The following is a 23,190-nucleotide window of genomic DNA, read 5'->3' as shown; positions in this document are numbered from 1 at the left end:
AGTATATTTGTAAATCACAAATGCATGATTAGTTAATGCATATGGAAAGTGATTGCTAACCGCTCATTCACCCCTCTCTACCCAGTGTTGACTTCAATTTAATGAAAGCTCTAAATCCTGTTCTGTTGCTTTTCCAGGTGAGCGCCTGTTCCCCTTGATCCAGAGTATGCACCCTTCCCTTGCTGGAAAGATCACTGGAATGCTTCTGGAGATAGACAACTCTGAGCTGCTACACATGCTGGAGTCTCCAGAATCACTCCGCTCAAAGGTACGCTGATTGTCAAGTCATTTAATGGCTGTTGGCAAAGACGAGTTTGAGCATCCAAATGACTGCTGTATGTTGAAAGAAGTATGGCAATGTGGGGGCTGGGTCGAGGGAGGAAATCTCTTTACAGTATAAAGTACTCCATCTCTCTGTACCTTAAGGCAGTCTCATGATTTACTCATTCATGTAGAGGCCTGCCTTGCGATCTTCCTTATCAGTTATATTCCAGTCTACTGGCTGTAGCAGAATCCGGGGGTGACTCCACACCACGATTTTCAGTTGTTGTTTGGGATTAGCCAGGTGCATCTGTGGGGATTTGGGCCAGAAAACACAGTGACAGCTAAATACACTGTGGTATTCAACTGGTTTTGACTTTTGCTGACGTGGGCTTCTTCATGTAAGTGACATATAGTTAGTTCCACAAAGAAACGTCGCTGGATCAAAATCCTGGAACTTCCTACCTAACAGCACTGTGGAAGAACCTTCACCACACGGACTGTAGCGGTTCAAGAAGGCGGCTCACCATCACCTTCTCGAGGACAATAAATGCTGGCCTTGCCAGCGACGCCCATATCCCATGAATGAATAAAAAAAACCTGACTACTTTATATCATATTTAACAAATATGTTATTGAAAGGGATGCTGCACAAATTACATGACAAATAGTGATTTGAGGACTAGTGTTGATTCATGTTGGAAATATCAAATCTGTCTTATGCAGGTTGAAGAAGCTGTGGCCGTGCTACAAGCTCACCAGGCCAAGAAAGAGGCTGCCCAGAAAGCAACTGTGGTTGTAGCCACATCCTAAATGCAGGAATGAGATGTGCAATGGTAAGCATTCAAATCATTAATCGGCTGCCAGTATTCATTCAGTTTTTCATAACATAAACTGGTTTCCATAGACTTCTGCTGTGGCAGTGAAACCAGTGATTTGACTATACCTGAATTGGTCCTGGTAAGAATTGTAACCGAACGATTGTTTTATTTGAAACTGGGGACTAAGTGCATCACAACTACACATGCAGTTGGAGGTCAGTTGGGTTTAATTAACCTACAGTGTTAAAATGGAATTTACTGTATCAATGTAAAATATAAAGCCTTTCCTTGTAATGCTGGGGAAAAAAAACTTGTTTAATGCTATTCTTGTTGTATAATTTCTTTCTTCCCATTCTCTGGGGAAGGTAAGCTTTTTAGGAGGGATTATATCTCCATTTGAATCGGTTGGGTGGTTAGAGGTTGTCAGAGAATATTAAGGCTGCAATTGGGAAGGATTTAAATTAATTGAGCTTGGGATATACTAGCAAATTCTGTGTAGTTCATTTAGCTAAGGTATCCAGAGTATAGCACTCAAAAATACTACAGCCAGAGGCCAAGTAGTAGATGTTAAGGGAGTTAAAACTATAAAGGAGTTATAACCCTAAAACATCAAGCTGAAAGACATATAGAATGTTTCTATGTCAATGCCAGAACTATCTGAAATAAAATGTTAGAACTATGGCCTATGCAACATTGGAAAAATTGGGTATTATTATAGGTATTCCTGAGACATGTTTGGATGTTAATGGTGGGTCAGAAATGCAACTAAAGGATTAAGGAAGGATGGAGTAGGACAGAAATGAGGAGGTGTCGGTATATTTGTTAATGAAAACTTAACTTCTACAAATAGGTTATTTTGGTGCACTAGCTTCAGCTGAGGCTATTTGGGTTCAAGTAGATCAAACTATTGGCTCCAAATTGATCATTGGCACTTGTTATAGGCTTCCAGGCCATAGTGATGAAGCAGTCTGGGCACAAATTACTCTCTTTTGAACAGGACCAATAGAGTGACACTGGAGTTTGCCCAATGCCAATAGAAAAAATACACACTACAATGGCCTATTCAAACTAAAAAGTTTTAGTTAGATCATAATCTGGTTTTCATTGTTTATTATGCAAACTGTATTCAGCAGTGTCAGCATCTGAATTGTGTTTTCTATCATATCTCTCCTTTTCAGTCACTCCACAACTCCAAAGTAATTTGATTTTCAGTTTTCATGTCCATCAAAACAAATTCCTACAGTTGTTTTAAATTGATAACTTTGTAAACATCTAAAGTTTTGAGCTTCTAATAGCCCAAATGTTAAATTGCTTTTGAAATCTCTAGTGTAAAGCTGTCCTATTACTGTAATAAAACAAACTACACATGCAGTACAGCTAAACAGTACTCTGGAGTCTGTTTCTGATGGTGATTTAAGAGTCAGCAAATATTAACAATATTTCAAATGCAGTAACAAGTTATTTTGTTTTCCCTTGCAGATTGCCAAGAACCAACGATTCCACAAATTTGGATTCAGATATATTCAGACTGGATGCGTGGATTGTGCTTAGCTTTGAGGAAAAACAAAAAAACATTGCAAAATTTAAAATAACCAGATTCTGAAACATTTTAAATGTACCGTAAGAATTTAAAAGAAATATATTTTGATAAATCAAACTATAAAATTATCAAGCAGGGCACCACTTTGATTTAGAACTTGCTTTGTTTTGAAAATGGATATCTGTGGCCAGGATAGATTTATTTATTTTTTCCTTCTCTTCAAAGAACAGGAAAGAAATGGTTAAGGGTATGAGAATGGAGCTAGATTTTATTTTGCAGTTGGGTTTTATCATTAAGGTGTGTTTTATTTTTTAAAACTCAAGTTTGCTTAAATCTGGAAGCGTGTTTCTGATTGGGGGAGGGAGAAAACAATAAAAACTCTTTCACTAAAAAGTGTCAATTGTCTTAATTTACGTTGGAGGAATTCTGAACTTGCATGGATGATTTATTAGGTTATGACAGTATAGCAGACTTTTTAAATTATGGAAGTGGAGCTTTAAAAGTGAAAAAGAAAATTGCATTACATCACAGAAGAATACTGTGGCTGTCCCAGGATAGTGGTAGTATCTTAGCATGTTTGCAGTTTCTGTGCTACTTCCCATGTAAGCAGCAACAGATTCCAGATGTGAACTCCAGGGTTCCTTGCACAACTGTAGTAGGTCCAGCACTATCATAGAAGTCTTCTATTGCTCCACTCTCCCAAGCAAATTGGTGCTTTTGCTCCAAGCTGAGAAAAATCTTTTAATTAAAAAGGTGTTCAAAATGTGATTTGGGATGTTGAAGTTCAAAACTGAGTGATAGGACACTGTTTTTTGGCCAATGTGGCTGAGTCACAGTTTCCTTTACGTGGTTGGGGGAAATATTGCTTGAAGACCATGTGTTTGCCCAACAGGAAAGAAAGTAATGAGTCATTGTGCACCTCCTGCTGGTTGGTTAGAAGAACTGCATTGACAGAGACTACGAATGGGTCATATAGTGTCACCAGCCTGTGCTGATACATCTGGCCCAGGAAAAGAGAAAATTCAATTAAAATGGGGGGAGAGAACATAAGATAAGCAAATGTGATGATTTTTGCTTTGTAAGGCTGTTGATTGCTTTTGAATGATCATTTCTGCCTCATCTGTTGAAATAAAAATCTAATTTCATAGTGGTCTAATGGCAAGATATGTTGGTAAACTAATATGCAAATGTAGCAGTATGCATGTTGAGCTTGCATTCCTTATCTCATTTGGCTTGTGTGGAGGTGTCCAAGCAATTCTCAAGAGAGGGAGGACAAATTACCCAAAGCATCATTTGTGCTCATCATCCAGTGGTCTCTTACAGAGCAGCTCAGGCAGAGGCCTGACAACTAGTCAAACCATATTTTGTGTGTGATAATGGAGGGAGAGCAAGCAACTTACAAAACTTGGAAAAATGTAACAAAAATCATACTTCACAGTGGGCAATAATACATCCTCTAACTGGTACAGCCAGTTAAATACATCTACTCAAAATTAAAAGTTGCTTAATTTGAATACACTTTTTTGGCACCAAATTACCACTTTACAGTACTATTTATTTGATTTGATTTATTGGATAATTTGAATTTTTTAGCACAGGAAATGACCGCATAATCAAGAGGAGACTATTTGAGTTCCCTTGCTTAACTTTATTTAATATTTTGTTCATCTAAAGAAACTAATAAAATAGTGCTTTTAAAATCACTGAGTCAGTAGTCTTGTTCTGAACAAGGTTGTATATTGCTCTCTAAGGTAGCAAAAATGGATCTAAATCCAGAGTGCTTAGCTATTGATTCTGATCTGTGTCGTAAATGAGATAGGAACATATACTTTGAAACATCTTGCAAAGAGGAGCCAGTCTTAATATTTAGTTTTCTATGGGATTGTACAATCATGGTAATGCTCCAACCTGTCAAGGTTTTCAGCTTAGTTCAACCATGCAGCACTTGCCAAAAAATAATTGGGTTGTTTCTCCCCCCTTCGCCGGACCCCAATCCTCACCTTGGACTCATAGTGTGAGCAACTTATGGCCTTTATTGTGCCCAAAATTTAAGCCATCTATATTGCAACCATTGCCTTCTGATTGCTCTGCATTTTATCTACCTTCCAGTTAACAGTATCCTTGCATTTCCAATTCTCTGCATTTTACACACTCGTGTGTTCCATGAAGCCACCACCTGCTCCCACAATCTCCCAAACCACATCCTCACCTCCATACTTGTTCACATAACCTGTCTCTTCTCTAGCATTGTCATACCTCTTTCATAACAGCTATTATCACTCATAACTAAAGAGAAGTGCTGTGGATGCTGGAAACCTGAAATAAAATCAATCCCCTTCTCAAGGAACCCCTTCACTCTCCAGCTATTTTCCTATCCAAACGCCCCCTTCCACTCCATACTTTTAAAAGTTTTTAATTTTTCCTTCTCTCAGCAATGTACCCCACATACTTCTCTATTGAAGTTTGTTTTCTTGAAATCAAATCATTCTGGGTCTTCCTTGTTTGTACTGATTGCTAGTTGATATTAAATTTAATTAAATTTACCAACTTCCAAGTTGATCTACAACATGGGTGAGGGGGGGGGGGAATCCTGTATTTGATGTTTTGAAATTCAACAACTTGCATTTTATACAGCATCTTTATCATAAAAAACATCCTAATGTGCTTCACAGGTAGGTGAGTGGAAAACAAATGCTGAGCCAGGAGAGGTTAAAGGATTTAGGGAGGGGATTTGAGAAAGTATGACCGAGGCGGTGAAGACTCACCAATTTGGGGCAAGGGTGGGGTTATGCACAAGAGATTGCAGTTAGAGGAATGGAGAGTTTAGGGTGGGACATAGCGCTGGAGGAGATTGCACTGATAGGGTGGGGTGAGGGCAGAAAAGGATTTAAAAACACAGACAAGGATGTTAAATTTCAGGTGAGAGTCAATGCTGATTAATAAGGGCTGAGATGATGGCTGAGCGAGACTTAATGTGAGATAATGTGTAACAGCAGAGTTTTGAACAAGTTGGAGTTTATGAAGGGTGGAAGATGGGAGGTTAGCACGGAGAGCATTGGAGGCAAATGAGTCTGGACATGACAAAGGCATGTATACGGTCTAATGGCAGAGGGACTGAGGTAGGAGCTGAAGTAGATTTAAGTCGCCTTTGTGATGGATAAGAGTATGGGGTCTGAAGCTCAGCCCAGCATCTAAGATGCCAGGGTTGTGAACAGTTTGGTTCAGCCTGAGAATCTGGCAGGGGAGGCGATGAAAGCTTTTGCCATCCTAAAGTTGATCTGGAGCAAGTTAAGATTCAACCAGGACTGGATGTTGGAGAAAATGATTAACCAGTTCAGAGGTGGTAGAGGAGTACTAGGTGTCATTTTTGTACATGTGGAAACTGACCCCATGTTTAGCTGATGTCGCTGGGAGGGAGCAGCAGATAGATGAAGAGGGGGTCTGGAGGAGACTATGACGGTGGGAAGAGAAGCCCGGGCTATATTTGCATAATAGAGTAGAATCATATAAGGGGCATTCCCGTGTAACTGGACGAATGAGAACGATTGGAGGATAGTGTAGTTAATCTTGTTGAACTGTGTGGAGAGGACGAGGGATAAAGCATTAATCACAGGAAATGTTAAAGATTTTTTTTCAATTGGACATGTTGAAGAGTACAGTTGAGGAAAGTGGAACAAATATCTACATTGCATAAAATGTCACTTTAAATAGAAATTATATTAATTTGGTTTGCTCGTTTCTGGTTTTGTTAAATTCTAATGAGATTTCAAATTTTGTGGAAAACTGGGAAAACCTGAACAAGGAGGCTAAGTGGAACTTTACATATTAAGAGTTGAATCTGCATAATGTCTCCATTACATAATACAGAACTGTATGGTATATTTGAATAAATAGATAATAACTTTTTGATTATAGTATAGGTTACCTCCACCCCACCCCGCTCCTGCCTGCTTATGGAAGAAACCAGTTGCAAAATGGCATGGAGTATTGTGTGGTGCATCATCATATATCTATCATCGGCTCTCTGGCTATGAAAATTGTAAGATTTTAATTTGGCTTCTGATAGAGAGCCAAGATATATGAAATCTGTTTTTAATTTGGTTTTGGTCTTGTCAGTTCCTGTTCAGTGATGAACTTTTAAAATAATTTGACAATTTTAAGGCTATAAGGTTCTTCAGATTATAGAATTGGTCTCAATCGTGCAATCACCCTTATGCCTTTGGCTTTAGAATTTTTTTATTTTCACAGTGAGAATATCACAAAAAATAAATTTTCATTGGAAATAAGCATAATTTGCCAGCTCCAGGCATTCAATTAAAAAAAAATATAGCCCATTGATGCAATAACATTCATATCTTCTAATTTTTTCAGGTAGCTGAAAAGTTTAAAATAAAAATGTGAAACCATAATGCAAACGTTTTCACTGTAACAAAATGCAAAGTTTCCTCATGACCAACATGGAAGACACTGAACAAAGTTTTCAGTGCAAGTTGATCAAAAATTCCAATGTGGTAAAACTGTCTCTTTAAAAGTAACAGAAAAGAGCTTGTATTAAAAACATATATCTCCTTTTAAGCTCAACAGAATGCATGCTCATTTAAAAATGTTCAGTCTGCCTTCTCTTGGGATGTTACACTGCAACTCACTCTTCCAGCACCAACATGGCAAGTAGGCAACCTGGTTTGTAATGAAGCACAAGGGTTGGGGGGTGGATTCTCTCGCTTTACAGTGTTGCAGTGCCTGACTTCTGCCTGTAATGCAGCAGAACTGTCAACAACTGTAAACATTGAGATTTCCCTAATTATATGGCATAAATTGCAAATCTAATTAAGCACAGGCCTGCTGTGTAGCTGAGAATTCACCATAGGGGGAATTGTGAGGATAAATGCACGTTACATCACCCTGAGGCACGATATGTTGGGGCTGTGACACACTGCACCAATCTAAAAATGGATAATTCCAATTTATGAAATAATGTTCATGAAAAATAAATATTACTATAACTAACATTTTACATCTGCCCTTAAACCCTATTTATTTCTACACTGCTCAGATCTATAAAGCAGAGCTGTCAGCATCAGTGGAGTGAGATTTATGATCAAAAAATCATTTAAACAAATGGTTCTGTCTTTATTTTTAGGAGTGAAATACATCAAAATAGATCACTTTTTTCTTCCTAACCTTCATCCCTATACCCCTGAAGATGTTCTTGCTGGGATATTGTTTCGGAGTCACTGAGTGCCTTCTGGTATCTTGGACAAGTGGCCACTATTCTGTGTGAGCCTTCACAGTATTAGTAAACTATTTGAAATGGGTAGCATCACACTGAAGCCTGATCCTGTCCTTGCCCAGTATTCATGTATACATACTTTCCAGCAGGAGTCACTGGATAGGAATGGGAATCCTGGAAGATTTTCCCCTCCCTGACTGAAGGGCTCTAATGCCAATTGTAGCATCCAGATCCAATGCCCTAAATAAAATCAGCTGAGTATAGAGGAATTGAACCTGGGACCTTCTTCAATCTAGATGGCTCAACCGTAACTGGTTAAACTATTGTTTCTAATCTACATTGAGTAACTTGGATGTAGAAATTAATGCAAGTTAGGAACACAGGAACAGAAGTCGGCCGTTCAGCCCCTCGAGCCTGTTCCACCATTCAATTAGATTATGGCTGACCTGGTTAAACTTGCTGATGGTACTAAATTGATTGGGCAGTTGAATTGAAGGAAGTAGCCAAGGACCTACAAACGGAATCAGATAAAATCTGTAAATGGGTTTAACAGAGGTAGATGAAATTCAATGCAGATAAATGCAAGATACTGCACATTGAATGGAAAAATGGGCATCATATGTATACTATGGATGGTGTAAAAATAGCTAAAGGTGAAATTGAAAGGAATCTAGGGGTGATAGTATGTTTTGTGCTTATTGTCAAATTACTGAGGAGCAGCAATAAACAAATAGGATGCTGAATTATATTGCCAAATCAGTAGAGTGTAAGTCCAAGGATGTTATGCTGAAACTGCAAAGTGATCTGGTCAGATTGCACTTCAGTCCTGTATTTAGTTTTGGTCAAGATATAAGGGAAACAGTCAAGCCACGGAGTGGTGCAGAGAAGAGCCATCAGCCATGAAGCTTGATCCTTGGTGTCAAACTCAAAAAACTGGGGTTCCTTAGTCATGAAAGGATGTGACTGAAAGGAAACCTTATAGTAGAAGATATTAAATGATTTATAGTTAATCCGGTGCACCACTTCAAGGTAAGCCAAGATACTTAAGAGCTGGGGGAGCATAGGCTTAAACTGTGAAAAGACAATTTTGGTATGATCAAGGAGAACGTGCAAAGAGTCATCAAACTGGGATGGCCTTCCAGTTAAGATTATGGAAGCAATTTTGTAAAGATACAGTTGGAAGATATGCTGGCAAAATAAAAAAAATCTTTCATATGGATGAGATTCGGTGGACCAAATGACATCCCTTATCTATACTGATCTTGTGAGAAACTTTCTGAGCCAGCATCAGGGAAGCCAGATCACATTTAAAAAACATTTTTGAGGCTCACAGAGTGAGTGAGCCTTGACAGGTCTGAATAAATTTGAGTCAACGGTACTTTCCCAATAGAGAGAGGATTATAGAATGCTACAGATATTTGGTCTGCCAAGTCTATGCTGGTGTTTTGCTCCACATGAACCACCTAGTCTAATCCCACTCTTGCTTGCTCCAGTGTTAACTCTTTTTCAAGGAAGTACCTAATTTACTTTAAAGAAAAATGTGAGTATTTTTGTTTTTAAGTAATGCCTTTTTTTTAGTTCGTATAAAGTAAAGAAGGGAACTTTTTATAAAAAGGAAATCAACCACCGAGCAAGTTGCTGATGTGTCTGAACTTCAGCTCTGGGCCAAAGGTTGGAGTTGATGGGGGAAGGTTCAAGACAAGATGGCGTCGACCAAGCGTGTGCTGTACGTGGGTGAGTGAAGAAGGGTAACGACCAGCTCTTTTCCCTCTTTAGCGTCCTCCCACACCCTGAAAATATGAGTATATATTCTGTGAGTCGATTTATAGGGTTTCCAGTCTGAAAAGCGCACGGCCAAAAATCTTAAGGGAATCGGATAATCACGCAGCTCGGTAACAGGCTGCAGTTCACGATATTCATTTCCACGTCCATTGGGTTGTGCTAAACCAGTTAAAATGAGCACGTTTCCGAGGAATCCCCTGCCTGTATATGAATTTTACAGTTTGTTTTAATATTGCAATCAGTTCTAGATAAATATTGACCATTTTGAAACCGCATTTATTTTTCAATCTGATACTGAGTGCCTTCATTAAAAAAATTGTGTAGAATTGTACAAAACATGAGCTTTAGTGCCTTTTAAAATATTTATCCAGACATGAAACATTAGAATTGAGCCAGAAGGTTGAGTGAATAATCATACATAATTTGGCATCGTTAGAGTAACCAATATTGTAACCAACAATCTTCCAGATAAAAATATTTCTAACCTGAGAAGCACTCCTGTCATCGTATTAGAGGGTGGCATTTTTACTGGTCGGATTGCAGCTACCAATTCTGGCAGTGTCATATACTGACTTGAAAGGCTTGCTGTCAGATCTGGTAACTCCAGCTGACTTAGACATTGTGACAACAGGTGGGACTTGCTGGATTAGTGGATGGATTCCTTACTTTTTCTTACAGTAAATATCTATAAAAATATACTTGTGAAAAAAATGAGAATCTTAAATGTTAAAAAGCATATTTAAACGGTGATGGGTTCAAATAGCTCAGCTGGGAAGCTTGTTATCACCGTGGAATGGTGGATTGCAGGTTTGTGCCTAAAATTGAGTATTTGATTTCAGATAGGCCATGTGGGAAATGACATCATGTGAAGATGAGACATTTCCCCTAAGGGATGAAAAATTGGGAGGCTGTTTCTCCGAATAGCCATTCATCAAGCAGGCCAGCCTTGAAGTTAGGGAATGGTGCAGAGGGGAGAAAAATCTAAAAATAAGAGGTGGAATAATAAATGTGAAGAAGGTTTTTTAATGTCTTTGGGATGAGCAAAAACTGCTGGTGGTAATGCAACAATACATCTGGCTAATGAGGTTACCGTGTGTGTTTAAATAGTACATAGCTTTATTTTTATTTAAAACTGCTGTAAACTAGTAAATTTGATCTTACACCTACCCCAAAGGTTGGCATACTTTGCTGGTTCAAGAAGTTGGGCAATGTTTCCTGTCTTTACATGGATGCCTGTACAGTAAATATTTATAGTATTTATGGCTGTGTAAGTAACTAAGTCTTTCGGTTTATACTGTAACAGCAATCTTATAGACCTTTTTCCCTGACAGCATTGGATCATTTTTTTTGAGACATAAATGACAGAGGATCTATTATAATATCACATGGATTGCAGGGAATCTATTCAAAGCCCTCATAGTGCTGCAAACTAATATTAACATTGACCTATAAAAAGTTGCTGTAATAAAATACTGATTTATATTTATAGGTCAAAGAGAAGCCATATGAACGTAATGGATCCCTGTTCTTAAACAGTTTGCAAGCTCCTTGATAGACGCAGTAGATGTGTCTTGTCTAAAAGAAGTGCTAGATTAGAGCTTTCCGTTTATTCACAGCTTGCTACATTCCATGCACCTTTGCTGATTGTATTGCATTCTGATCAGTGGTTTGGTTTTGCAAGATGCATCACTTCTAGAGGAGGGGAATATAATAGGAAACTTATTGTTTAGAAGTTAAGTAAATTACTCAATTCTTAGCCTGTTCCAATGTGACCAAAAATATTTTTTCTTTGAAAGTAACAAATAATGAAAAGTTACCATTTAATCACATTATTTTTAAAATGTAGCATTTTCAGTTCTGATTGTCCAACATTCAGTCAATCAAATTTATTGAAGGTACCACCATGAGACACTCTTGATATGTTATATTAATATGTAACAAAGTGTCAGGCAATCACTCCCTTCAGCAGCAATGGATATTTTGTGACTATTATTTGAGCTGGTGCAGGGTTTTAGTATATGCACATTGGCCTGTTACTATATTTTCCACTTTTCAGGATGCACAGAAGAAATTATGGGCATCTCAATCTTCTGGGTGCCATATGCTGTAGTTAGGGACAATTTTGTTAATCCTGGGCACCATGTTTCATATACTGCATGTATAATGGTGCAAATTTCACTTTATCAGAGACTTGGCCTGCTCATAGAAACCACTTTTTGCTATGAAAGTAAGTCTAAAATATTGGGGGAAAACCTGAACTTTAAAAAGAGAATTTATGTGAAAAGGGCAATTGAGAGAGGTTAGGGAAATCAGAAGAGACAGGGCAAGGTGAGTTCAGGTGGAGATTGAAGTTGCCGAGAATGAAAATTTCTCAATGCAAAGTCTGAGTGAGGACAGGAGGGAGGAGATTTTGTTCGAGACAGTGCCTTGTTAAGTTCTGTAATTAACATAATACTTAATTGATCTTTTTTGTAATTTTGTGAGATTATATTTAAGTCATTAGTTGAATGCTGCCTTCTCTTGTTCTCCTACTGTCTAATATGCTTGTCAGCAGTCTTGCTGATTGGTGTGGGTAGGCTTTCTATTACTTGGAAACCTTTTCTGTTACATTGTCTAAATGGATGTGCATTTTGTGTTGCTATCTGTAGGTGGCCTTGCTGAAGAGGTAGATGAAAAGGTGCTTCATGCAGCTTTTATTCCATTTGGAGATATTATGGACATTCAAATTCCACTGGATTATGAAACAGGTAAGTACTGATAAAATTCATTTAATTGTTTGTAATAGCGCCAGATTCAGAGTAAATGCGAAATTGGAGTAAGTACCAAGTTCTTTGTGATACAGAAATCTTTGTGACCTTTTACGCAGAAATTTAAATAACATCCCAATGCTGGCACTCTTGTTTTCCAAAATTCTGATGTTGAAAAGTTACGCCCCTAAGTTTTTTTTAAAAGAAAAGATTGAAATTTAAAATTTATTAAGAATTGGTAACAAGCCTTCAGCATGATTTTCCAGATACAGTGACAGCTACTCTTGTGTAACAACTATTGAAACTTGATGTTTTTATGTTGGTAACTCAGTAATAAAGATTACGAAATGAGTAAAAATCAAATTTCTTTATTTTATCCTTGCACAGAAAAACACAGAGGATTTGCATTCATTGAATTTGAAAACGCTGAGGTGAGATGCTTGCTTTTATCTCTCATGGCTTCAAAAACATTTTTCAGCCTTTCTTTCACAATGGAAATGTAATGAAATACAATTTATAAATACAGTTAGTATTTCCAGGTGACCACATGAAAACATTATTTATAAATATTCCATGGTTGAAAGATATGAGTGTTAGCTGCCAAATATTTTATATTTTTGACCAAGTGATAGAACAAATTGATCTGTTTTATTCTTTATTTACTGTTTGTGTAAAGTGTACTGAAAGGCCAACACATCATGGTGTGGCCCTTGTCTTTTTTTTCTATGGTTGTGTTGAATACTCTGAGAATATTTACAGGAAGTTTCAGGGAAGCCTGAATAACAATGAGATAACAATTGGTTTCTGGTTCCATGTTCTGAGGAGGAATATGGTTAGTCAGGGCCCCTGCTTGTCACTGGTACCAATTACAACAGTTGGGAAGTGTGGATTTTGAATGAGAACTTGGCTGTGCTATGTGCTCCTTCCCCCTCCTCCCCATCTATCTGTCTGTAGCACCCACGCACTCTTTCACACTCTCACTCTCTCACACAACAGGAAGAGAGAGATATTTTAAAATTTTATCTGTGAATAGTGCCAAGTAGCTCAACTGGTATTTATTAATTTTATTTTTAATGGCAGCATCCCATTCACCTATTATATCACCAGTGTGATTTTCACATTTGTTCCTCAGATCCATTGAGGGTTCTCAGTTGATAATGGAAATAAGTTTATTGTGCTGCTTATTGATAATTAACAATTTTTAACTTTTCTTTTAGGATGCTGCAGCTGCTATTGATAACATGGTAAGTGGCAAACAGTCTGGAAAATGTTGGCAAACTGGCATCTTTGAAGCTTTTTTTTATAAAGAGACTGGCATCTTTTTATGATAACTGTTAATAAAGTCGAATTCTTGAAAACACAATCAAACTTTTCTAAATACCAAATAAAGAGGATAACCTAGAATGTAAAACATGCCTGTGCTAAATAGAGAACAACAGTATAAAATGTGAGCGCGACATAAAGAATAAAGGCCTAATTGCCCTTTATCTTCATTCCATTTATCAGAATGAATCTGAACTTTTTGGAAGGACAATCCGAGTAAATCTGGCCAAACCCATGCGAATTAAAGAGGGATCCTCAAGAGCAGGTGAGGAATGAAATCAGCTTTTATAAATGGCAGGCTTAGCAGTTGCCCCATTGGCTCATGCAGGCTTAGATAGTGAGTAGCTCGGTTATATCAGGAAGATCCCAGTTCCGACCTTCGGTCGGTGCAAAGTCAGTTCTCTAATGACCCCCTACTTGATGTGCCTGTGAGTGGGGATTAGGTGAGGAAAGGATCATGCAAAACTGTGATGCCCCAATAGTTGGATAGCTGTCAACACTGTGAAGGTGCATTAGTGGATAGTGACTACTTGAGCAAGGTACTGGAGGGTGCCTGGCGTCTGTTGGAGCTGGATCCCAGTAAGGAATCAGTGCTTTCAAGAGGGCAGAGGAAATTTGGTCAGAAGGGTAAAAGAAGGCAAATGTGATTTAAAAAAAAAATTCTTTGAGGTATTTTCTCATTGCTGTTTACTTGGACAGATTGTAAATAAAAGTGGATCGGAACTAAAGCTGACAATTTTAATAGATTTTGGACAATATTCTTAGGACTTCCATTCTGAAATGGAGTACCACAGAACATAAAAAAGACAATTAACTTTTAACAAGGGGATTAGGTCGGCACAATGTGTGATTATTGTTCTCTTAACCTGTATTCGTGCTGTGTCCAACCAGTTATAGAAAGACTCAAGAGGGCAACATCAGTCCAATGCTAAATTGCAAGAACTTCTGCTCAGTAAGGACAGAAGTGTAGGAAACTTGAGACATGGTGTCAAAATAATTTATTGGAGGTAGCAGCTGTACATCTGATGTCATACCTTAAAGTGGATGAGTAAAGTAATTGAGGGAATGAAATTTGATTCCACCACATCAGGAGGAAAATGGTACAAAGGCACGGAGCATTTGTGCAATGCTAGATTGCAATAGAGGTAGGTTGCAGGATCCATCCTTGCAGCTTCCCATATACTAATAAAAATGATTTTTTTTTTCCCCCCTCTCGCACTACTTCAGTTTAGACCATGCTGCTGAGTTTTATTCTGATGCTCCTTGAGGGTGGTTTGAAATTGTTAGAATTCTCACCGTTGCTCTGTGATTAAAGTGGGTGCCAGCAATAACAGCTGACATTACCAATCTTAAGCACCATTTTTTTTTGCAACTTTGTAATATCACTATTTGGTCTCCATGGCATTGGACACGGGAGTCAATACCAACTACAATATTTGGGTCAAGCAGGGTTAAAGGGTAGGAAGATAATTGGACCAATGTGGTGGGGGGGGGGGTGAAGGGGTTTGCGAACAGACAGGTTCAGCAGGAGACAGTGGCTGGGGATGGGATGGAATCGGTGGTGGGGGCTGAAGATGATGGCTTCGGTTTTCTGTTTAACTGGAGGAAATTGCGGCTCATGCAAGAATGGATGTCAGACAAGCAGTCTGAAAACAGAGACAGTGGATGTCATTAATGTACATGTGGAAGCTGACCCCATGTCTGCAGATGATGTTGCCAAGGTGCAGCATTTAGATGAGGATGAGAACTGAGGATAGACCGGGGGGGACTCTGGAGATAATGATGCAGGGCAGGAAGGGAAGCCATTGCTGGAGATGTTGTGGCTATGATCGGATAGGTGAGAGTGGAACTATGCAAGGCCAGTCCTGCTGAGCTGAACAGTGGAGGAGAGGATGCTGTGGTCGACCATGTCAAAAGCTGCAGAGAGGTCGAGGATGAATAATGCACCATGGTCAGTCACAGAGAATGTTGTTCATGACTTTGCTTCGGCCTGTTTTGATGTTGCGAAAGGCCCAAAAACTGATTGGAGAGATTTGAACAGGGAGTTGCTGAAGAGATGGGCACAGATTTGGGAAGCAACAACACATTCTAAGTCTTGAGGCATAGAATATAAGAGCAAGGAGGTTATGATGGAGCTGTATAAAACACTGGTTAGGCCACAGCTGGAGTACTGTGTGCAGTTCTGGTCGCCGCACTACAGGAAGGATGTGATCGCTTTGGAGAGGGTGCAGAGGAGATTCACCAGGATGTTACCAGGGATGGAGCGCTTCAGCTATGAAGAGAGACTGGGAAGATTGGGTTTGTTTTCCTTGGAGCAGAGGAGGCTGAGGGGGGACATGATTGAGGTGTACAAAATTATGAGGGGCATAGATAGGATGGATACTCAGGAGCTTTTTCCCTTCGTTGAGGGTTCTATAACAAGGGGGCATAGATTCAAGGTAAAAGGCGGGAGGTTTAGAGGGGATTTGAGAAAGAACTTTTTCACCCAGAGGGTGGTTGGAGTCTGGAACTCACTGCCTGAGAGGGTTGTGGAGGCAGGAACCCTCACAACATTCAAGAAGCATTTGGATGAGCACTTGAAATGCCATAGCATACAAGGCTACAGACCAAATGCTGGAATATGGGATTAGATTAGACTGGGCTTGATGGCCGGCGCGGACACGATGGGCCGAAGGGCCTCTATCCGTGCTGTATAACTCTATGACTCTTTGCAGAGGAAAGGAAGGGTGGAGATGGGCTGGTGATTTGCAGCAACAGAGGTGTTGAGGGTGGGTTGTTTGAGGAATGGAGTGATGGCATTGGTTTTGATGTTGAAAAAGCTTATTCTAGCACCACTGACAGGCGTAACTGGAACTGCGGGTATATGTGGACACTTAAAATGAATTTTCCTATTGCCGTTGCCTGACAAAGGAGTTTTCAATGCATTTTGAAATGGAATATTGTGACCAACCTAACAATTTTAATATATAATAGATGATTCTAGTGTTATTCTGCTTCTTTTGAGTGAAATGTAAGTGATGTCTCTTCCTTTCTAGTGTGGTCAGATGATGACTGGTTAAAAAAGTTTGCTGGAAAGACTCTGGAGGAGAATGAAAATGAAGAGCATGGAGGAAATGATGGTAACACACAAACACAGGAGGTGAGATTTTTGTCTTATGGCACTCCTGTGAAGCACCATGGAGCATTTCCCTACGTTAAAGGTGCTACATAAATTCAACTTCTTGTTGAGGTTGGACAGAATTCTACTGCACTTTATTGCTTGTTTCAATTCCTGAATGCCCCAGTTTAATATTTGTGGTGTGATATTAGGAAAAAACCATGGGGAACTGAGTGGTGCAGTGAGTTAGACACGGACCTGCACCTCTGGGATATGGGTTCAAATCTCACCCAGACTGATGCGATGAATGTCTGCTTTATTGGCTTTAAAAGCCCTGTGTGAAATGTTTGACCAATCCCAGGTGGTTATAGGTCCACAGTACAAAACTGCCCTTATTTAACAGTCTTGCTCAGAGGTGTGGGAAATTGAAATGTGATACTAGTCAGATTTTAGAGTATTTTTTAGAAGGTGAGCCTTGGGCACACTGTTAGGTCAGAATAGGGGAAGTTGGTCTGTCTAACTATTGTTGATGCTGACACCGTGTGCCTGAAATGAAAATTGCTGCATTCCCCAGACTAATGTCATTTACTTTGATGAGTAGAAAATTCACAAAAAAAAAATAAAGCTATTTAGGGCATTAAACTGTTTAATGGATCGGACTGCTACAGGAAATCCCTATTAGCTAGATGTGTATAAACCTTCCCCTCCTATCCCATCTTCATTTTACAGTGTAGTTTTTGAATAGATACATTTCTACTTGTATAAATCTCATCCCATTAATTATCGATAAAAATAAATCTGTTGTGATATCTTGGAATCATAGGAGAAAATGTGTACAGTACTGATTTTCTGGCTTCATTTTTTTGTTTACTCTGTGTTTGCTTCTTTATAAGATGTGTGAGATTGGAAAATAAACCTTAACTGTCTGGCTAGAAAACATGTATTGGCATTATTGTTATGGGGTGGAGTCCATTTGTTCCTTGTGACTTCAACGTTTCCACTTATCTGAAATGGTTGACTGCAGGATTAAGGAAGGAGTTTCTAAATGGATCAAGGTCTAATAGATCAAGAAAATAAAAGGCATCAAAAAAATCATCTGGGATTTATATAAGGGAAATTAGACACTATTTTCTAGTTTTGTACTTAAGCCAGAGACTAAAGTTTCTCTTCAGTGAATAATAAAGGACAGTTTCTATTAAGCGAATGACCTGTTTTTCCACAGAACTATATTCTCATTTTTCTTCCTCCTTTTTCTGTCAATTTTAATCTGCTCCTTTCCTCCTCCTCTCCTGAAGATGCTGGTTACTTGATGGAGTATGGTTCTTTGGGTGCAAGTCAGCCTCTGGTACATTGCTCAAATGGCTATTCTTCGTGTATCACATAATCTAACACTTAGTGAAATATTGGTAAAAAGATGTCATAGAGTTATACAGCACGGATAGAGGCCCTTCGGCCCATCGTGTCCGCGCCGGCCATCAGCCCTGTCTACTCTAATCCCATATTCCAGCATTTGGTCCGTAGCCTACGGTTTCTTGAAGATGTGTGATGGTTTGTGAATTATACTTTTAAAAAATGCTCTTCTATAATATATAACCCACAAAATATTTAAGGTAAGTGATTAATTTGGGTATAAAGCTGGTAAATTGTGAAACCCAAGCAAAAACATTAATGAATTGTACACTTAATTATATACATAAAATTATGTATTTAAAAAATCATTGATTTCCAATTTCTGTTCTCCCAGCTGTTCATTTATCAGATATTCATGTGACTTGTGAGATCAGAAAAATCTTTACACCTTTAAGAATACTTAATTTTTTATATAAACATGGGTGAACATATTTTCTCCAAAATGCTCTTTAAAATCTTTTCTTTTATTCATAATTTTTTTTTAAATTAATTTTAAAAAAAATGATCACTTTTTTTCTTTAGGGTGAGCCACCGGCCAAAAAAGCAAGAACCAATCCTCAAGTCTACATGGACATCAAAATTGGCAATAAGCCTGTTGGCAGATTACGCTTTTTATTACGAGCTGATATTGTTCCAATGACTGCAGGTAAAGAATACCTTTGTACACAGATGTGACCTTTCTAATTATTGAAAGCAAAGACCAGATAAATCCTGTTAATAACTAATCTCTTTCCCCCCCTCCCCCCATCTTTATTTACACTTGTCTCCATCTTCCATCTAAGATACCAGGGAATGACTCAGGCCTAGGTGTCCAAACTATAGCTCATGGGCTATTTGTGTCAGTTCATTATATTTGTGCTTATATTTCTTACTTGCTGGCTTGTCTCCTTTGAATTACATGGGTCTGAAGATTTGTTTAGGGCTGTTCTAGGCATTGTTACCTGGAAAAATCCTAAATCAAAACACCAAGATGTGTTAGTATGCGCAGCTTGAGATATAGTAAAACATTTATTTAAACTTTATATGCGGCTCACCATGGTGCACACCAAACTGGCCAATGAAGACGAAAAGCTTGGACACTCCTGGTCTCGGGCAGAAACTTATCCTGCTCCAAACTTTCTCCCCTTTTTGTGTGAAGGTTGTGACTTGATCAGAAAGGTCACAGTTGAGAAACTGATTGAACTGCTGTTTATTTGCAGATTTTATTTAAGATCTTTAACTATCTGGTTGTGAACTAAGCTTTCTTATTGTCACACTATGGAGCCACTTATGATGCAGTGTTTTCTTTAATAACTGATATAGTTTATTGAGATTCCACAAATCTTGTTCTAATGTGGACATTTAAAAAAAATCTTCCAGAGAATTTCCGTTGTCTCTGTACACATGAGAAAGGATTTGGTTTTAAAGGCAGCAGTTTCCATCGTGTCATCCCACAATTCATGTGTCAGGGTGGCGACTTCACCAATCACAATGGGACTGGAGGGAAATCCATCTATGGCAGGAAGTTTGATGATGAAAATTTTATCCTAAAACATGAAGCATCAGGTACAGTGATTTCCACCTTTTTGAAATAGTAGAGTCAATTCTAGATCAAAAAGTCAACTTACTTTATAACCTGCAGCTTCCCATCCTACGGAAACAGTTAGACAGTTATAGCATTGAAATATGTAGTGCTGATCTTGGTCTGCTCCCTGGTTATTTATGTCCTCTGTCAATCCATTGGTCATACCACAAACAGCAAATAAGAGGCCTGCCTTACAGCTATTGAACAGTAAAGATAATAGAGAAGTTTTTTATATATATAATATTAAAGTGGGCTTATTTATAGATGGAAGTTGGCTGTGGTTACATATCAGTTTTCTTTCAATATGCCTGCTATGAAAATCTGTGCATAAACTGCCTTAGTGATGCACTTAATGAGAATTGTATTGCTGAATTATATTTCTTAGTTTGTTTAACTCAAATTGCTATTTTTTTCCCCCAATTTTCTTTCCTTCCTTCCTTTTCTTTAAGATGGTCACTTATGCTGCAGCAGGGTATCTATCGCAGGTGCTGGAAGACCTTTGATGCTGTGCCCAAGTGGCCAGTATTCTGGGTAACCTAGATGATCAACATTGGCAGACTATTTGATTGTGGATGGCATCACTGCTGAGGTTGATTCTCTCCTTGCCTGGTGTCCTCTCAAATACGATCAGGAGCAGGAATCACTTTTTTTCCTCCCTTCCCAAGCTCGGAGGACACTACAGCCACTAGTAATGCCCCCCACCACTGCCGCAGCTGAGATCAACTAACTCAGCACAGCTCAGGGATTGAACCTGTGAACTTTGTGGTCTGTATAACTCAATACCACATGAGGTGATGAATTTACAATCTGGAACTGTTGCAGAAACCCAACCGTTAGCTTTTTAAAAAAAAATATATATTTTCCATGCAGTTTGAATTTTATTTCAGTCTGCTAGGTGATGGTTTAACTTAATTTTCTGAACGATATTTTCTTGGCACCTGAAATATAATGATTCCAGCTGCAGCTGCAAATATCTTCATACTGTTAGCTTTATAACTTAAGGAACTAATTTTTAAAAAAGGACTATATTCTAGAGGATGGGGTAATTATGCTAAGTCAAAATCACTGAATTTAACATTGCACGGCTGTGGACATGATCTCTGTTTTTGTTTAGGCTTGCTGTCGATGGCAAACTCTGGCACAAACACAAATGGCTCTCAGTTTTTCATTACGCTCGAAAAGACAGACTGGTTGGATGGAAAGCATGTGGTATTTGGGGAAGTGGTGGAGGGAATGGATGTTGTCAAACAGATGGAAGTGAGTATTAAAACTGAAAATGCGACAAGTTATTTCTTCTCGTTTTTCGTTCTTTCCATTTTGTAATTGCTTACCTCTACCATCCACTTCTAGGGAATGTCGGTTGTGGTCTCCACCCTGTATAAATTTACTTTGTGCTTTGGGCAGCATATCTGGGTGGACAGTGTTCATTTTCCCTGTGATCTTTATTGCCATTGTTATACTGGAACAGTGGCTGATAATTGATGGGAGTTCACCATATCTGTGCATGGGAGTGTTGGTTATTGACAAAATTTATAATGCAAAACGAGGGCCGTACATATTCGAAAAGAAACCGTAAAACTCAATTTAAAAAAAAGTCCTAGCTGTTAATGTACTCTATTTGATCTCCTGTTGCATTGCTCATATGTAGTTTTATAACAGGAGCAATATACTATGCAGCAAAGTATTACATGATGTAGTTGATTTCCCACAGGTTACTGATGAACAAAAATGAAAAAAATATTGTGTACCTATTGTTTTAATTCAAAATAAACATTATAATAGAAAAGAATTTAAGTGTTTCCATTTTGAATTACTTCCAATGAATAATCTTTGCAAGAAATCTCAAAATTCATACATAATTGCACCTATTGAGTATTCTCTGAAATGTTTTTCCAATCATTATATAGTGCACCAGAAAGAGTGGATAAGTATTAGTTGATGCTGCCAGGTAGCACTGGTGGATTCGGGGAGGAAAAGGGTGGCATTTGGAAGGGATAATAGGGCACCAAAGGTACTTGGGATGGGGAGCCAAAATGCCCACGAGTACTGTGCAACAGGATTATTTATGCAGAAGTCAGGAAAATACAGCATATGTGTGCATCGCGGAGTGGGAGGAGTGAAGGAGGAAAGAGAAGGGGACAGTGAGCTATCAGATTGTACTTTAGTGAAGGCATGTTAGAGGATGTGACCTAGGACCCAGCTGAAGGGTTCAAGCTTTGGGAACCAAGCAGAAACTAAACCTAAAGCTCCTACAAGAAGGAAATCCTGTACAGGTGAAAATTATTGGAGGTATTGAAAAATGGGATGGGTGAGTTGGGTTAACTTTGTGATTATCAAATATGTATTTTTTTATGTTGTTTAGGTGACCACATTTTTAAAATGGGGCTATGATTGTTTTGTTCTTTTAAAGGGAATTAGATGATGTATGTGTTTGTGGGTTTTTATGGTTGGTTGCTTTTTAGTGCGTGTGAAATTTGAGCCAGTTAGTATTTGTTTAACAGATATCGTACACTTCACCAGAAGTAAAGTATTTAAATGTGTACTTCAGTTCCTTTGTTGTCCATGCAAAGAAACTTAAGATTTAAGTACTCCATCCATCATGTTGTCTCTATAGCAGATAATCTGGGTAAAGATTGCCTATTCTTTGGGGTCTGAATGATGGATGCAGAGCTTCTGGCAATGGCAGCATTGTACAACTCGGGCTAAATCAAACCTGACCATAACAGTAAATGTCTTTAATCCTTCAGCCTCTGGTTTAAAAATTACCAAAATTTCCACATTGACTGACTTCTTCTTTGAAACATGTATAACTAATGTTTTTATTTTCCAGGCTCAAGGGTCTAAAGATGGAAAACCAAAGCAGAAAGTGATAATCTCAGACTGTGGCGAGTATGTGTAACTGCAGTGGCTGTAAGATATGGCTCCAGAAGAATTCAGTCCTTTTCCTATTTTCGGTGTTATCTGTAAAGTTTCCTTACTGATGTGAAGACTTTTGTAAATACTATTCAACATGCAAAATAAAATATTCTTTTTTAAAAAATGTTAGCTTTCTTTTTATAGATAAACCCCAACAATTTTTAATTGTGATGTTTTCTGCTGCTTTTAGTTAATAAAGTAGCCAGGCCAATTGGGCACTTAAAAAGGTACTTTTGCACTACAGGAGTGCAGTCTGCAGCAAGTATACATGGTGAATCAGTCTCCTGCATTTGAACTCATTAGAATAGTTTTCAAGTAAGTTCCTAAAGCTCCCAGTAAGATGGCACTGAGACCACCAGACTCAAACACTGTCAGGCTGCTTCTGCTTCAGTTTAAACAAAAAAGGATTACCCTTGATTCTAAATTCTGCAGTTTGCAAATCATGTGTATTAAAATAAGAATGTACTCCCAGTGCCCTACTTTTTAAACAAAAATCATC

General features: G+C 38.4%; 2 protein-coding genes across 7 annotated transcripts in view; both read left to right on the top strand.

The window, feature by feature from the left end:
• The window catches only part of LOC137342605 (polyadenylate-binding protein 4-like), a 378,766-nt gene that overhangs the window by 40,796 nt on the left and 314,780 nt on the right, over window positions 1–23,190 (top strand). For 3 of the 4 annotated variants that reach the window (XM_068006612.1, XM_068006609.1, XM_068006611.1), the window contains 3 exons: window positions 138–268; window positions 988–1,097; window positions 2,562–3,015. In XM_068006612.1, the coding sequence (XP_067862713.1) occupies window positions 138–268; window positions 988–1,074 (218 nt within the window). In that variant the 3' untranslated portion in view covers window positions 1,075–1,097; window positions 2,562–3,015. Of the gene's footprint in view, window positions 1–137; window positions 269–987; window positions 1,098–2,561; window positions 3,016–23,190 lie in introns of those variants that run through there. The other variant, XM_068006610.1, reaches the window with a different exon arrangement.
• On the top strand, window positions 9,489–22,815 carry ppie (peptidylprolyl isomerase E (cyclophilin E)). 3 transcript variants are annotated; one of them, XM_068006616.1, is made up of 10 exons: window positions 9,489–9,586; window positions 12,283–12,381; window positions 12,769–12,812; window positions 13,599–13,625; window positions 13,888–13,969; window positions 16,740–16,843; window positions 18,734–18,857; window positions 19,571–19,756; window positions 20,890–21,032; window positions 22,606–22,815. In XM_068006616.1, exons 1-10 carry the CDS (start codon window positions 9,556–9,558, stop codon window positions 22,672–22,674), a joined length of 909 nt encoding a protein of 302 aa, XP_067862717.1. In that variant the 5' UTR covers window positions 9,489–9,555; the 3' UTR covers window positions 22,675–22,815. The 3 variants fall into 3 exon arrangements, with proteins under 3 accessions (XP_067862717.1, XP_067862719.1, XP_067862718.1); XM_068006618.1 differs by having other exon boundaries at window positions 9,581–9,600; XM_068006617.1 differs by lacking the exon at window positions 9,489–9,586 and adding an exon at window positions 9,644–9,665.

This window comes from Heptranchias perlo, chromosome 26 (genome assembly GCF_035084215.1).
Source record: "Heptranchias perlo isolate sHepPer1 chromosome 26, sHepPer1.hap1, whole genome shotgun sequence".
Lineage (NCBI taxonomy): Eukaryota > Metazoa > Chordata > Chondrichthyes > Hexanchiformes > Hexanchidae > Heptranchias > Heptranchias perlo.
The sequence above is the reverse complement of the archived record's forward strand: the minus strand, read 5'-3'. Positions and strand labels throughout refer to the sequence as shown.

What these genes read in the sequence shown, in the direction of transcription:
- ppie (XM_068006616.1), top strand. Translation starts at nt 9,556, where the DNA reads ATGGCGTCGACCAAGCGTGTGCTGTACGTGG. An exon ending in CAGCTGCTATTGATAACATG is followed by an intron (nt 13,626 to 13,887) that starts GTAAGTGGCAAA and finishes TCCATTTATCAG; the next exon opens with AATGAATCTGAACTTTTTGG. An exon ending in GTAACACACAAACACAGGAG is followed by an intron (nt 16,844 to 18,733) that starts GTGAGATTTTTG and finishes TTTTTTCTTTAG; the next exon opens with GGTGAGCCACCGGCCAAAAA.